Source organism: Enoplosus armatus, chromosome 9 (genome assembly GCF_043641665.1).
Source record: "Enoplosus armatus isolate fEnoArm2 chromosome 9, fEnoArm2.hap1, whole genome shotgun sequence".
NCBI classification, from domain to species: Eukaryota; Metazoa; Chordata; class Actinopteri; order Centrarchiformes; family Enoplosidae; genus Enoplosus; species Enoplosus armatus.
The window spans coordinates 15,132,136-15,148,530 of NC_092188.1; the positions used below are offsets into that span (position 1 = coordinate 15,132,136).

Here is a 16,395-nt window from a genome sequence, read left to right on the forward strand (position 1 = left end):
GACATGTATGCACGCGGGCGCGCGCGCGCACACACACACACACACACACACACACACACACACACACACACACACACACACACACAGAGAGAGAGAGAGAGAGAGCGAGACACAGATGTGCTTTTAACGACGAGTTTGTTAGTGTCGGCGTACGCCGTGTTGATAAAGGTTATTGAATTCCAAGATGGCGGCGCCTATGGTGAAGTCGTGATCCAGGGAAACAGGTCATTTGAAGCGTATTTAAAAGCTGCGTATGACATATATAACATGGACTATTGGATTTATGTCACTACGACTATAACGCAGAAATAAAGGACCTGGAAATAAAACAGTAAGAACCTTCAAACTGAAGATTTTTGTAAGATGTAGCTCATCTGTTTCATTATCCACTGTGTGTATAACCAGCAGACAGACTGAACAGTCAACCAGGAAACAAGAAATAAACTTAAACTTAGACTTAAACTAGTCATGTCAGAATGAGCAGGTGTAACAGGGGTTTGGAGAGACTTTTATTTGTAACTAACAGAGGAACGGCTGCTCTGCTGTGCGGAGAGACCAGAAGGATACATTTGTAATGTAAATCAATGTCGTGTTAGTCATGCTAGGATAAAGGATATTTTAAAAGTATTGCTGCCATGCATATCAGCAAAGCGTGTTGAAGACATACGCTAAGTTAAATGTGCGTTGCTTTTAATTGATGGTTATGTGTGTTTGAACGAAACGTGATTTCCCCTTGAATGCTCGACAACACCTGCATTTAAAATAAAAAAGACCTGATATCAAATTTCTCCATCATTGGCATCATTGAGAGGTAAATTGATTATCAATAAACAATTACATAAATTTAGTGATCAGTCCTTATTTTACATTATTTAAGAGGTGCTGGGCTATATTGGAAAAAACAAGTATACCCATATATTTGACCAAATATGTCAATGTTGATGACCACTTAGGGCTGCAACTACTTATTTTCATTGTGTATTAATCTGTCGATTACTTTTTGATTATCAAATCATCATCTGGTCTTTAAAATGTCATAAAATAGTAGTAAACTATGAATATTGTCAGCGTACACTTATTTAAAAGAGACTAGAGCAGCAAATCTACTCGTTTGAGAAACTAGGTAATATCTCTTGAATAATTAAGCAATCAGTTTATCAAAGTTGTTGCTGATTCATTTTCTGTCAATTATTTAATCAACTTTTTGTGCCTGCTTAATGATTTATTCACAGCACATTTTTTACACTGATTTCACTGAAACTGAAACTGTCCAAAAAAACGTAACTAATTTGGCCTTTAAGACCAGAAAGAGCAACATTTAAGCTCTTTTACGATATTAAAATAACCAAAATCCCGGACAAAATGTAATCACATATGATGATATTGATATTACAACACCAAAGAATTTGACCAAACTTAGATGCCATTTGGTTTGGTCTCAAAAAGTATTGAAGTTGGATACCAGGCACTAGACATGGCCAATAACTACACATCCTCAGATGAAACATTGCCTTCCTCTGCTGTATCTGCTCACACGGCCGAGCCAGCTTGCTATTTGCAGAAGTTTGCAGTCACTCTTTACAGGAGACACCCGAATGGATGAGCCCAGTCACCATAGAAACATTTTCTCAGTCTCTCGCCTCAGCCCACTCACTTGCACCTTCAGAGATGCACACAACCTTGAGTGCTCGGCTCTCCCAGCCTCAGCCTGAGGGAGGAGCGTTGGCTGCTGCGATGCTTAGGTTATACTCGAGAGAATTTAGTGAAAAACACATTCCCACAAGCAGGTGGGTGGTGGAGAGGGAGGAGAGGGGAGGAGAGAGCTGGCTTTACACTCATTTGGTGGAAAAAGCTCATAGTTATCCCCAAAAGATCTGTTCACTCGAGTCAGTAAATCCTTCAGGCTGGACAGATTCTTACTAAATGATGTTGAGACTTGAAGTTTGACACTGTTTTCATTCACAAACTCTTTTCTTAAAGTCTAAGCTAAAAAATGTGCTGTTTAGTTGCTGAAATCCTCTTTCATCATGTGTCTGCTAGTGAAAATGATTCAGTCTTTTACTGATTTAACTTACAACAACCACGCGGGTCACTCTCCTACTGATCTACATTTGTTTCCCCACGTCAGCACTGAGCTCAACATCATAGAATATATAGAACAACCTTTTTAGATGAGTTCTCCACGGCTTTAGGTAAACAGTCATAATTTTTATTCATCTCAGCCTGGTGTCAGGGCGTGCAGATTATCACTTCTTCCACTCAGCAGCCATAAATGTCTCGCTGTCTGAGATCCAGATGCGTCACTGCTGTGAAAATATTCTCTTGACAGGTCAGGTTAGCAGCAGTTGTCCTCCAAGGAGGCAGAGACTGTACGAATATCTCAGGTTACCTTGGAAACTGTGTTTATATACATGTCTGTCTGTCTGTCTGTCTGTGTGTGTGTGTGTGTGTGTGTGTGTGTGTGTGTGTGTGAGTGTGAGTGAGAGAGAGAGAGAGAGAGTGTGTGTTGTGTAGAAGACAAATTTAGGTCAATTTGTTTTTTCTTACATGCAGTTGACTGTCTGACCTACATTAAGCCACAGGGAACTCTAGCCTGATTGCTGTGTTCATGCAAAAGAGAGTAGAAGATTTTGAAGTAGCCCGATCTTCTGAATGAGCCTGTTTTCGACATTCTTATAATACAGCATTGATCACAAAACTGGGAATTTCCATCCATGTGATGTCCTGAGGCTGTTAAGAGTAGCTAACGTACTGTAATGCAAAGAGAAACATATAAGACTGCGGGGAGATTCGAAGCAGAGAAATAATTGCAAATCACTTGATTGAAAATGTCGTTACACCTTACATCTGAGCGGGCAGGCGGGTTTGATAAGAACAGTGTGTTCAGAGCCTCTCAGTGAGGCAGAGCACAATCACATCACGCTGAATAAACCTCTTATTTCACGAAATCATGCTGTAGTGTGAGTGACATGGTGCAAAGAACACAGACTGTGGAACAGCAGTGGTGGAAGGAAAACCACATGCAGAGCTGCAGAGCCGAGTCCGTCCGTCACTCTGTCCTCAACAAGTGGACTCGCGTGTGCTGTTCAGTCCGGAAGACTCAAAATGTCTGAACCCGTATGTGCAGACTCCTAGTTATCTCCTAGTTACATTTTTAGGGGATGCAAAAGCCATCGTGAATGATTGTTATCACCATATGGGGAAGCATTTCTGTGGATAAGATGTTGTGACTGGGATGAACTTTTCCACACATGTACTAAGAACAGACCACGTCTGGCATTAGAAGCTACCCTGTGTGCTCTCCTGAGCATTAAGCTTGAACAAGCGCTGTTTTCTTTAGGTGGAGACACTTGTGGAAGCATGAATCCAGAATGTATTTTGCAAGTTTAAAGATTCTGAAAAGAAACTTGAAAGTAATAATGGTGAGTCAGAGCGGTGATTAGTTGTGGACTATAATTCGGTATTATTTACTTTTAGTGGAATTGTATCATGGTGATATGATCAAATTTGAGAAAATTCTGTTGTGTACATGAATGATTCCCACAAAATTTTAATTTAAAACTGACTAATTGAGTTGTTTTTGAGTAATACATGTAAAAAGTGTTTTCTGATGTATAACAGTGGATCACAGGTCATTGCTGCCACAAACATTTATTTTCATTGTCAATCAATCCGCTGAATATTGATTGATTTTTAATTTATAAAATGTGAGCAAAGAGAAAGCACAATTTCCCAAAGAGTCGTCCAAAGTGATAAAATTACTTGCTTTACTGGACCAACAGCCAAAAATCCAAACATAAAATTGATTATCAAAACAGTTGGCAATTTATTTTCTGTCGATCGACTAATCATTAAACTTTAGATCATTTTACATGTGATTGTACCTGAATTTTTTTGGGAAAAAATCTGATGGTCCCTGTCTTTTTTGTAGTTAACTGGCCTCTACATGACAAACCCCAGTACTTCCCATCTGTCTCTGTTTTAGGTGACAGAACCATGCAGGTGTCAGTGAGGCTGGCTCTGTATCCACTGGGTGTGGCCTGGTCTGCCCAAATCAGGGGTGCTTTCCTGAGCCCAGTACCCCGTCTCCTGTTCCCCAGCACCCGCACCCTGTTCAGTGAGACAGGAGTGTGGGAGAAGGACTATCGAACAGATACTCGACGCAGAGTGGAAGAATGTTGGCACCCGCGAATTATGGCCCAGTGGCGGAAGGATGCGCTGGAGGAGGTAAGATGACCTTCACTTTTCATACAGTTTCCTACAGTCTTTATTCTGGTGAATATATATATATATATATACATATACATATATATGTATATATATATATCAATTCACGATAATCCAATTGGTCAAGTAAACCTGTAAATGCATTCACATGTATACTAGCATCTTGGTCATGTGTGTGTAAACGTCATGTACTGGTTTCAGAAATCTGGATAAGGTCTTATTCCGGTTTTAGACCAGGATAAGCTAACTTGAGGACTCCAATAGAAACCAGGATACTGTGGTGTGTAAACACATTATTCAGGTACATGATGGCTCTCTGCCGTGCTCGCAGGTCCACAACTCAAGTTACGAAGTGATTAGTTAGTAAAAGAAAAAATCGACTAAGCATATGGTCTATTAGATGTAAGCCAAAATGAAAAATTCCCATCACAAACTTACAGAGCTCAAGATAAAGTCTTGTTTTGAACAGCTGTTCAAAAACAAAATATATTCGGTTCACACTGATATGAAACAGAGAAAAGTGACAAATATGCATATCTGAGAAGCTGGAATCACCAAATGTTTCACATTTCTGCCAAAAAAAGGTAACTTGGTACAGATACTGTTATACAGGGATACGTATCACCAGGTTTCTCATGTTCCATGAAAATGTCCCAAATATGATGAAAACCAATATCCTAGTATGCATGTAAATGATCTCTTTGAGTCTTGTAAGTTTTCAGAAGTGGCATTTTGATCTGCCTGTTTTTGACAGTTAGCATCTGTCAATACTGTTGAATGAGTCAAAATAAATATTGAACTCCATAAACCCAAGGTTGCGCCAGCCAAGTGCACTCTTCTGTCTAGACAAATCTGTATATGTATACACCTTTATCCCTTTTTCTTTATGATTAATTGATTAATAGGTCATTAAGCACCCTTCCACATGTGTCCCAGCTATAACTGGCTCAGGCCCTTATAGCTCATCTCAGACCCGGAGCTGATTATATATCCTAATGTTCTGACCGTGCGGCCGTCTGGGACAGGCTGACAGTGATTAAGTGCCTTCGTGACAGCCCTGGTCCTAATTAATTTATTGAAAAATTCATGACTCGGGTTTCCTGTAATCATGTATATAGCTGGGTGTAACCAGTACTTACTGTGTTGCCGTGGTAACAGTGTTGTGACTGTAAACCATCCATAATCAGCGATGCTGCAGTTCAGACTCTGACACTGTAATCAGGCAGTGTTTGAGCCTCATACAGTAATATAGAAGTCAGTCAGTGCTCTCGCTCTGTATGTGATGAGTTATTATTATTACTGACCGCATCAGATTCATGCAGCGTCTTTCATACGAGACTCATTCAAAAGCCAGACTGATAATGGAGAAAATAATTTCTGCACTGTTATTGTAGTCTATCAGCATTTAAATCAAGTTTTATGGTCTGTTGTTTTTTTTTCCCCCAGGGTTCCAACAGGAAGAAGTTTTATGTCCTCTCCATGTTTCCATACCCGTCGGGGCGACTGCACATGGGCCACGTGCGAGTATACACCATCAGTGACACTATCGGACACTTCCAGAGAATGAGAGGCCATCAGGTTTGTCTGCTTTTAGTGAATGTCTTTTTATTATTTCCTCCTATCCTCCCTGAAACAATCAAGGTCACTGCAGTCTCAATACGCATTCAACGTAAAATAAACCACCAATGTTTTTATTTTGAGTGCTTAGAAAGGAAAGTACACTAGTAAAAGTCCTTTTTCACTGAAGACACGTTGACATGTCACAGTAGAAAAAAGCACAGGTGTAAATGAAATGAATGATGGCTGAATTACATTTAGCTGCTTCAGTTTCAGGGTCCTGGTATTGTGCATGCTGGCTCACTGTCACACTGTTGTGGCTTTCCAGGACACATGAATAGAAAAAAAACATTGTTAATGTTATTAGTAAGACGTGCTTTTCCTGCTATGACAAGTCAAAATGTCTGCTGTGCAAAAGGCCCATTAGGCTTTAGGCTACTGTAAATATTCATCAAGGTATCAATGGCCTCCTCCCATAAGAACAGAGATTAAACAGATATGTTATGGATCAACAAAATCAACTTCCCATTCATCGTCCATGGAGAGTTTTCATCAGGGACATGACGGGTTTAAGTGATCTCTCCCGTTTCTAAATTAAAAAGTAGAAGAGAGTCAAAAGAGTTATGTGTGCTCACAAATATTGACTCAACTATTCTTGGGAAAAACCTTTAAGAATAATTATTAAAGCTTTTAACTTTGAATTTATGCTGAGGTTTGCTTTATTGCTCCATATCTGCCCCTCACCACAAATCCTTTTCTGTGGCTTAACTGTCCCTCTTTGTTCAGACATACAGTGTACTATACTGACTTTTCTTCCCAAAATCACAAAGGATTTCAACCTCAGAGGCACTTTGAGAAGCATATTTTATTGTAGTGAACTGCTATAATTGTGAGATATCTGCCTTCTTGTCTGGGTTTAATTGATTTTGGCTGTTCCCATAATAATGCTGGTGAACCACCATTCTGTACTGGGACAGTGAGTCGTTCATTCAGAGCTAATGGAGCTAATTGATACATAACATTGTGCAGTATTGACTATCTGATTTATGTTATCTGCTTTCACTCTTTTTGCTTAAGAAGTCTCATTGCACTGTCAACTCAATATTATCTGTTTATCTCTGCTCTACATCACTCAACGTACGCAACGGTTTATTAAGAATATCATTAATATGTTTGCACAGCTGGAGCCTCTGTTTACACTTGCACTGAACTGAGATGCTGCGTATCTCTTAATTCTGTTCTGCTGTGTACTAACAATAGCATTAATATAAGTACCATTCGTAGCATAATACCAAAGTTTCCACTATCCTGGGAGCATGTAATTAGATTTTTCTGTGTTTGTTGTACTTGATTTCCACTGTACTGTATTGATTTCTGCCAATACAGTGTACATTTGCACATCATATACATTGCTTTAGTGAAGTGTGTAATTTGTAAATTGATTAGTTTGGAATAATTGTTTTTATACAGCTGATGCTCCATGTGTCTGTTGTCCTCTTATGAATATGTTTTCAGCTACAATGACCTAATTATTAAATGTGTCATCTTTTCATGTTGTTGTGTAAAACATTGAAATCACTGATGTTTGGTGTTTTTACTCAGATTGAATGAGTCCATGATTCTCTGTGAGCTAAGACATTTTTATGACAAGTAGGACCTATTTAACTTTTTCAAAATATATTTGTCCTTTATAGTCTGCTTAAAAGCATGAAAATGTTTTCCTAGTTCTTATAAACTGCCAATTGGGGAAAATAGAAGGTTTTAAACCTGCTGCGATTATTTTTGAAAGTCCTTTTCTGGTTAAAATCAGCTGTAAATAAGGTAAGTTAAAATCCATACTCTCGATCTCAAGAGCTCTAGTGTGTTATTGACTGGACTCTGTTTCAGATCAAAGCGTTGCAGTCGATATTCAGCACTGTGTTTGAGTCCCGTAAATGAAGCTGTGACCAGTGTCTGTCAGACGGATCGGGCTCCTGACAACCTGCGTTCAGTTCTTTGGTTGGTCGTTGGTTGGACACCATGCGTCCCTGCCTTTACCCTGACGGAAAGTTGGTGCATGACAAACCTCTCCTTTTTCTTTTCCTGCTGGATTTCACACTAGGTTTTGTGTATCTCCCTTGCCTGCAGAGAGAATCCCTTCTGCTTCTGTCTGGTCTCTCTGGGCGCCGAACAGAAACATGGTTTCACATGACTGGCAACTTCTTCCTGCCCAGGAGCGTACTTTCTCTCAGCATCTGTCAGAGAGCGAACCTTGTTCCGCTGAATGCACACAGTCTACTCACTAGTTAATTAAGGAAGGTACACTCTGTCGATTGTCACACCCTAAAGCTATTTTCTGGCTTTTAAGGGGTATTTCATGTGTGAGATTCTGCTTTTTTTTAAATCAGAAAATATAACAATTTTATACCTAGACTCAATGTTCTTGTTGCTCTACATAATTGTGACCATGTTGCTGTTGACAAGTAATTTTGATTGAAGCAATGCTCTTCTTCTTTTTCTTCTTGCCCTCCTATGCTCTGTAGTTGCTTGTGCACATGGGCTCCTATGTAAAATTGTGCAACTATAATGGCATAAAAACAACAACACGACATAAGACTTGCATATTGAAGCAACTACCAGAGTTTGGTCAGAATCAAGTAGTGTGATGCGAAAACAGACAAACGCTGGAGTTGCATTTCAATGCCGCCACAGATGGAGAGACGCCTCTAGCTGGAGCTGTGTGGGTGGACACTTGCTTGTAGCTGAGTGGCTTCACATTGACAAAATCAGTCACCCAACACTCCTGTCCTTCTTGTCGTCAGTGTGACGAGCCTGGAGCTCTGTATCTGTCTCAAGTTCGCACTGACTTGCTCCACATTACAGTGGACAGATTGTCATAAAATGTGCCTACGTTGACTCCCACGTCCATCTTCCACTGCCTCTTGTCACTCATGCTCTGAAATGAAATGTCAGTCTCCGTGATAACAGGTTGGTAAAGAGTGGGACTAGTATTCTCGCTCTGTGTGGACATGAGGATAAGTGGAGCTGAAGCTATTAGCAGTGAAAAGATAATTTGCCTCTGCCGCTGTCTTTGAACTTTGGGAATTGAGCTCACTAACGCAGCCTGTCCATCACAGCCGGTCCCTGTAACATCCCCTCATGAATACCATCTCACTTTAATGGAATATTTACACTGAATAAACAATGTAGTAGCGTATCCATTCTAATGAGGCGCATGTATTTTTTTCTGCTTTGTTATTTTCACAGGCTATCTTTGGCTTGTGCCTTGCTCTCGGTGCGCCTGTATTCCTCCTGAGCAGTCACAGTGGTCCGCGCTGCTGAGCGCTCTTAGCCTAATACCATCCAGCACTCGGCTTTACAAATGAGGCCCATGCAGTTACCAAGGATACCAATTCGTCTGAAACATCAGACCTGTTGGAGTCCGTGCAATGATCCTCTCCAGTCCTCGACTCCTTGTCACTCTGCTTCTCCTCTACTTTACTCACGCCTTCCACTCCTGTGCTTTCATCTCACTTCTCTCTCAGAGAGCTGAAAAACACGGCCGAAGAGCTGAAGGGAAAAAGAGATGAGTCGTCTGGAGGCGACAGTGATTTGTGTCAAGGAGGGTGTGTGTTAGACGGGGGCACTGAAAATGGTCGTGGATGCAAAGTACAGAGGGATCGAGGGAGGAAGCAGACAAACGTGACAGTAGATTGTGATGTTGTTTCAGGAAATTGTGTGTAAAACAACAAAGTATTTTGCATCAGGCCGGCTGGTGTACAGCTGTCACATCTATTCAGCTTAACCTTTTCTTTTTACATTATATAACAGCTGCAGTTACACTACTTTCTGTTAGTTTGGATGCATTAACCACAATGTGTAATGGAGTTGAGATCACAGCAGGGAGCAACAAATGATCATATAGGGGTCAACATGTGCTGCAGTTAGGGAACCTAATGCTGTTTTGCTGAATGAATTTACTCCTACAATGAAATAGTTTAGATTTTACTGTGACTGTTTGTATACATCCTCACACATGTTTTGCTTATTGTTACGTCGCTTGGCTTTTTTCACATTCATCTGCTGAAGGGGGAAAGTTTCTCTGTCTTAAATCTGAGTTTACCACGTGAGTGATTAAGGATTTTGTGGCTAGTTTGGAAGCCAGTCATGATCCAACAGGCAACTTGTAGCCTCAAGTGAACAAACACTGAGAACTTTTCAGTGAAGTAGGAGAAGTCTTGTGTCCAACAGGTAAACTTCTGAAAAGAAAATTATTTCCATATTCATAAATTCTGGATTTTTCAATGAGGGAGAAGGAGTAGATGTAGTTTTATGAATCTTTAACAAGAACTGTTGTTGTGGAAAAACCATATCAGAGTATTTTCATGTCTTGAAGCACATCTGGAGAGGACTTGTAAACATAATTGTGAACTTCAAATGGACTTGATACAGTGTTGGACTGCTACTATCGATTGTTTCAGTTATTGATGAATCTTTCAATTATTTTTCTGTTTGATCATTTAGTTGAACGTCCGTCAGAATTTCCCAGAGCCTGAGGTGACGTCTTGAAAAACGTATTTAATTTGCAATGAGAAAAAACTGAAAAGCAGCAAATCTTCACATTTAAGAAGCTGAAAACAGGCAACGTTTGGCATTTCTTTGCATGACAAGTTACTTAAAATGAATTAATTATCAACATTGTTGTTGATTAATTTACTGTTGAGCCATGGATGATGTCACCACTGATACAGAGCTCCTGACTGCGTCCACAGGTGTTGAATCCGATGGGTTGGGATGCTTTTGGACTTCCAGCAGAAAACGCAGCCATCGAGAGAGGCCTCGACCCAGAGGAGTGGACTAAACGGTACATGAAAAATCACATCTGTTCTTCTGAGCGTTGATTGTTTATATATACCTTAACATTGCTGCTCTGTGTCGTCTCCTCAGTAATATCAAGTCCATGCGGGAGCAGCTGGACAGCCTCGGCCTTTGCTTCAACTGGGACCGGGTGAGTAGAGCAGAGAGTCAGGCGGCTTTTAGATCTGGTTTGCTCTCTTGTGCGTGCGTGCGTGCGACTGACTCTGGCTTTCCCTGACAGGAAGTGACCACGTGTCTTCCAGACTACTACAGGTGGACGCAGTATCTGTTTATCAAGCTCTTTGAAGCAGGACTGGCATATCAGAAAGAGGTAGGAATGGCCTTTGCTAAAGTGCTTATCCTGGTTTAATAATATGATTGGTTTAGGTATGACAGTTACAGAAATGATTGAGGCAGCTCACCCGTTACTCTTGGAAGAAAATGAATGAATTGAAAAGACGAGCGCTTGATAGAAGCCCTTTGATTATGTTTAATGAAATGGGACGACCTTGAAATAAGCCATTGGTCTGTCTATTAAATCCAAGCTACTTCCTAAGCTCTACTTTTTCATTTCAACTGTGTGTGTGTTCATTTGCATGTGTGTGCTCATTTGTGTGTGTGTCTGTGTTATCCAGGCTGTGGTGAACTGGGACCCTGTTGATCAGACAGTGCTGGCTGATGAGCAGGTGGATGAAAGTGGTCGCTCCTGGAGGTCTGGTGCCCTGGTGGAGCAGAAGCTGCTCACACAATGGTTCATCAAGACTACAGACTATGCCAAGGTATGGCTCTTTTGTGTGTGTGTGTGTGTGTGTGTGTGTGTGTGTGTGTGTGTGTGTGTGTGTGTGTGAGTGTGAGTGTGAGTGTGAGTGTGTGTGAGTGTGAGTGAGTGTGTGTGTGAGAGCCTTGTATATATGTGTGTACGTGACAAGTGGCGTCTGAGCGGCTGGCCAACAGCTACATGCGGGCCAAAATGAGCAGCGGACCGCTCTGATAACAATCATGGAGGACACTTCAGTAGCAGCAGCTGCAGCCCTGCCTCTCCAGTTCTGCAATCAGACCCCTGGACACGGTCATTTGTAGCCTGGCGTCTCCCGACCAAGGAGAAAGAGACCAGCAGGAGTCCAGGAGATACCACCGGGCGGCCTGGCCGGCTGATGAGAGCACAGGGCACAGTGCAGGCCTGCTTCAGGGCTATATTACCCCCTCTGGACTTATATGACTCACCCACAGGACGGATGGTTCATGCATTATACATGCAGCACATGCATGTGCATTGTGGTCCTTGAGGAGAAAAGAGCTTTTGTTTCATGTGGATGTGGAAAGCACTTAACTAGTTTTCTCAGACCCTTGACTTGCAGACAACGGACAGAAAACAAATGCTCATCACAGTTTCCTAAAGCCCAAGGTGACATGTTCAGATGTCTTGTTTTGTCTAACCAACAGTCCAAAACCCAAAAGACATTCAGTTCACAATGATATAAAACATAGAAAAGCAGCACACTAAAAGATACTAAAACCAGAGGGGAAAAAATTACATTTCTGCTTGAAAAATTACTTGGATGGATTATCAATATAGTTGCAGATCATTTTCTGATCGATTCATTGACTAATTGTTTCAGCTCTGCTAGTTTTGAGTTTCTGTGAGTGGATTTTTATACAGTACTGAAATAAAATAGACACCAAAGCCTGCCAGGAAGATGTGTAAAAATGTCTTCTGTGCTTTTAAAAATGGTTGACAACAATGGAAAATACATGTGTTTTCTAATAAATGGGCTAGAACTTGCAAACACACTAGATTGTCCTTTGAGGGTTTGTTAATTCCTTTGGCAATTCTGCCATTTTGATTAAGAAATCAGTTGGTCCACAGTCAGGCGTCACTCGGTTTTAGCCGCAGCGGCGAAGTCGCCCATGCTTGTCCGTGTCAGAGGTGTGAGCGGAGGTGGAAGCAGCCTACTGTGACAATGTGTTCCTGCATTTCTAATTTTTCTCTGACGAATTGAGAAGTGGGAAGGAAGGAAGAGGAAGGTGTTAAGGAAAAGAAGTGAGAAAGACAGATGGAGAGAAAGGAGAGGACCGTGTCAAACCGGAGCGTGCCAAATAGAAAGTAATGCTGTGATTGGACTGTGATTTCCTGCATGTGCGTTCCTCTGCTCGGGTCTGTTAGACAACATTAACCTCAGACAATATTTATTCAGCGGTCATCAGTTTAGCTGTCAGGTTGTTCGACGCTGCACCGAAAGAGTTCTCGTGACCATATTGTTTCTTCCAGGACACAGATGACTGCATATTATTACTAAGATGGATTTTTTTTGGAGCGTGCAGGATGCAAAATGATCACATGGCAACGGAGTTTTCAATTTCATGCATAATCACACTTGTTGCACTCAGGCACACTATTACACTGCACTGACATGTAAATGATTCACGAACTGAGAGCTCAGTGTATTGTTCAACTATAATATTGCTTGAATATCAGCGTTGCTTCCAGAGGTGTTTTGTGTCATTTAGGTACATTAACCACAAACAACTGTGACTTGGAGGTTGCTGGTTTAAATCCCTGAACCAGCTTGGACAATGCATGGATTTATGTTGCTGCATTATGTAATATTTTTGTCAGATGTGTGGTTGATGTCTATTTCTCACACACACACACATACAATCCTTGGTTATTGCTATACCATGCTTTTTCCATGCTCTCTCAAGCTTTTCTTAGTTGCCATGGAGACTCCTGTCCTTGCTGTACATCTTTCAGCTTCTGTGCCAAACTATGTTTTCTAGTCCAGGAAAGTGAAAAGCATTTACTGCCTCTCTCTCTCTCTTTAAAGCCATCATCAGTCGTCCGTCATTGCTTTCCTCGTTGCTGGCAACATCTTTTGTTTTGCTGCATCTCCTCCGAACAGCACACTGTGCCTCCACCTGGAATGAAATGTGCTGTATAAATAAAGTTGTGCTTGCTCGCTCCAAGAGTCCCTCCGTCACGCTGACACAGATTCACTGGGATTTTATGTCTCTTTTCTGGCACTCTGGAGCAAATCCATAGCTGACACACTCCGCAGTCATGCTAGTGATGACTATAGCCGGTGTTTACGTTTGTATTGATATTGCAGTGATGAGGTACCGCATGCTCAGCAGCACAGTCAGGGGGATTGTGGGTAATAGATTGTGACAGACTGAAAAGGAAATGGAGAGTTAAAACATCTCTGGCCTCGGCCCAGCTGTGGCTTTTTGGCCTGAGTCTCGTTGATATGCATAGCTTCCTTTAATCATGCAGAATAACATTTGTTGTGTGTGTGTGTGTGTGTGAGAGGGAGAGAGAGGGAGAGAGGGAGAGAGAGAGAGAGAGTAGTGTGCACTTTATTGGCGATTGCTTTGTGATATCAAGGAAAGTAGGGCAAGTGGAGGTCAGGATTTTTGAAAATCCCTCTTTGTCTGCATAATGTGACCTGGTCGGCTCTGCTGCTTTGTCAAAATAAATTGGCTAGGCTATGAAAGAGACCACACTGAGTTGGAGTCAATTGCATTATCCTAGACAGCCACATACTTATGAGGAACCGACTGCCCCCTTACAAAAAATATCTATTTTCCATAGTGAAGTGGAAAATTAGCTCTTTCCAAACTTAAGTAGTAAACTTGTGTCTTTGTTTCTGTCTCCCTCCTCCAGCCTCTCCTGGACGCCCTGGCAGACCTTCCAGAGTGGTATGGGGTCAAAGCCATGCAGGCAAACTGGATTGGCGAGTGCACCGGCTGCTACTTCAATTTCAAACTTAAGGTGAATCTCAGCTCCCTTCCCCCTGCTCACTTTTTTATTCATTCATCAATCTCGCTTTCTTTCAAGTGTTTCCCTGTTGCTCCCCCTTCCCAGCCCCTGTTTTTCATCTCTTTCTCCACAAGCACTGATTGCTTGCTTTATTTTGGATTCTCTGTTTATTCATGTATTTCTATTAAAAATCATGTACCAAAACGTAAAAATCTTCACTTTGTTGTTCGCATTCAGCGGGTGCATCCATCTGCAAGTGGCAATTTACCCAAACAGATGATGTCACAGATTAGTTTCTATTGAGTTTTCTGAGAGCCGTATTTACAGGTCTTCACATGTCGTCGTTTCAAACGGAGGGGCCGCAGAAAGCCCACGGAGAGCCCTATGAGCACTCTTATTAAATCGCTCTCCTTGAAAAAGAATCAGAAAAATTGTTACTCAAGTCAGTCCCTTAATCTTCATACTTCTAGAGGAAAGAGGGTAAGGTAATGTGAGAGTGATTTTGTGTTTTTTGTCTCGTTCTTCGTGTGTATGGCAGAATGCATAATTCAAGTTAAAACCAGAGGTTGTTAATTGAATTGAATGGCCTCTTGTCTGATATTACATCATCACACCAAATTATCTGATATGTCTTCTATAACATGACATATACTAATTACCCTAGAACCCCTCTAGAATGAGTATGTCATCTATAAATAATTATTAAAGACATTGCAGCCTCATTATGTATCAAAGAGCTACACACAGCACAAGTTGCACAGTCCCAAAATTCTTTCTATTGAATTGAGGCTCAAACTAACAATTTATCAGTTTATTTGTTAATCATTTATTCTACAACATTTTTAAAATGAAATACCCTTCACAAGGTACCGGATCCAATCACCGGATTGATGTCTTAAAACAGCTTTACTTTGTCTAGACAAAGCCACAGCCATGTCACACCAGGAGCCCGCAGGTCCTCCTCATTAACCCAGCTCCAGTACTGCTGTTGACATGGACGCTGAGAGGTTCCCACATGCTTCTTCCCTTCTCTCCCAGATGAACGGGGAGGAGACGGGGGAGACCCTTTCAGCCTACAGCTCCTCCCCAGAGACGGTGTTCGGAGCAGCTTACCTGGCCATCCTGCCCTCTCACAGACTGCTGCACGGTAGCAGCTCAGTCCGCTCCGCCCTGGAGAAAGCCTTTCAGCCGGGCAGAGGTGAGCATCTCTACACTGATCTCAGTCTGTGTTTGTCAGGCTCAAGTGCCTGATAAGTGTGAATGCTGATTCACTGAAACAAGGAAGGAAGGAAACAAGGCAACAAGGTAGGAAGGGAAGGAAGAAAGAAGAAAGGAAGGAAGGAAAGAAACAAAGAAAGAAGGAAGGAAGGAAGGAAAGATGGACAGAGGGAAGGAATGACATGTTTTTTTTGCAGTTCAGTAAAGATTTGTATTGTATTTGTCTACATGTATTCCATGTCACCAGTATGGGTGCATGTTTGTCAATGTCAAGGTATGGATGTAGGAGCTGCAGTGGACCGAGTGTATGTTAATGGGGATCCCTCCAGGTTTTCTCAGTGGTAAATGAGTGTAGATAATGAGCTACCAGGGGAAGCAGTGCTGCTTCTCTCACACCTCCTGCCCTCTGCTCTCCAGACTCCTTGACAGAGGTCACCGCTCGCAACCTGTTCACCGGCCGCGAGGTTCCCCTGGTCATCTCACACAAGGAGGCGTTTGATGGCTATCTGGATACTGTAATTGGTGAGTTATTGGTGTGTTTGTGGGTGGGTTTCACAATCACCTAGCTGGTTAATAAGAAATTGATTTGAATGCATCAGAGCTGGAATTATAGACAGAGCCTGAATATATGAACAACCAGGAACACTTGTCCTCTTCACAAGGTCCCCTGATGAGGTGAATAATCATTTATCCCTTTTTCATTTTTCTGTATTGAATCTGTATCAAACATAAATGTGATGTAAATAAAGATGAGAACCAGAAACATTTGGAAATGGATCCTTTACTGTATGTCTTTGCCA

General features: G+C 41.6%; 1 protein-coding gene across 1 annotated transcript in view; it reads left to right on the top strand.

Annotated features, from left to right (window-relative positions):
* Positions 1 to 262: 262 nt before the first annotated feature.
* Positions 263 to 16,395, top strand: part of lars2 (leucyl-tRNA synthetase 2, mitochondrial) — a 28,004-nt gene continuing 11,871 nt past the window's right edge. The window contains exons 1-10 of the mRNA XM_070912243.1: positions 263 to 331; positions 3,986 to 4,227; positions 5,674 to 5,805; positions 10,536 to 10,627; positions 10,711 to 10,771; positions 10,862 to 10,951; positions 11,256 to 11,399; positions 14,282 to 14,389; positions 15,416 to 15,575; positions 16,013 to 16,117. Of these exons, the coding sequence (XP_070768344.1) occupies positions 3,997 to 4,227; positions 5,674 to 5,805; positions 10,536 to 10,627; positions 10,711 to 10,771; positions 10,862 to 10,951; positions 11,256 to 11,399; positions 14,282 to 14,389; positions 15,416 to 15,575; positions 16,013 to 16,117 (1,123 nt within the window). The 5' untranslated portion in view covers positions 263 to 331; positions 3,986 to 3,996. The remainder of the gene's footprint in view (positions 332 to 3,985; positions 4,228 to 5,673; positions 5,806 to 10,535; positions 10,628 to 10,710; positions 10,772 to 10,861; positions 10,952 to 11,255; positions 11,400 to 14,281; positions 14,390 to 15,415; positions 15,576 to 16,012; positions 16,118 to 16,395) is intronic.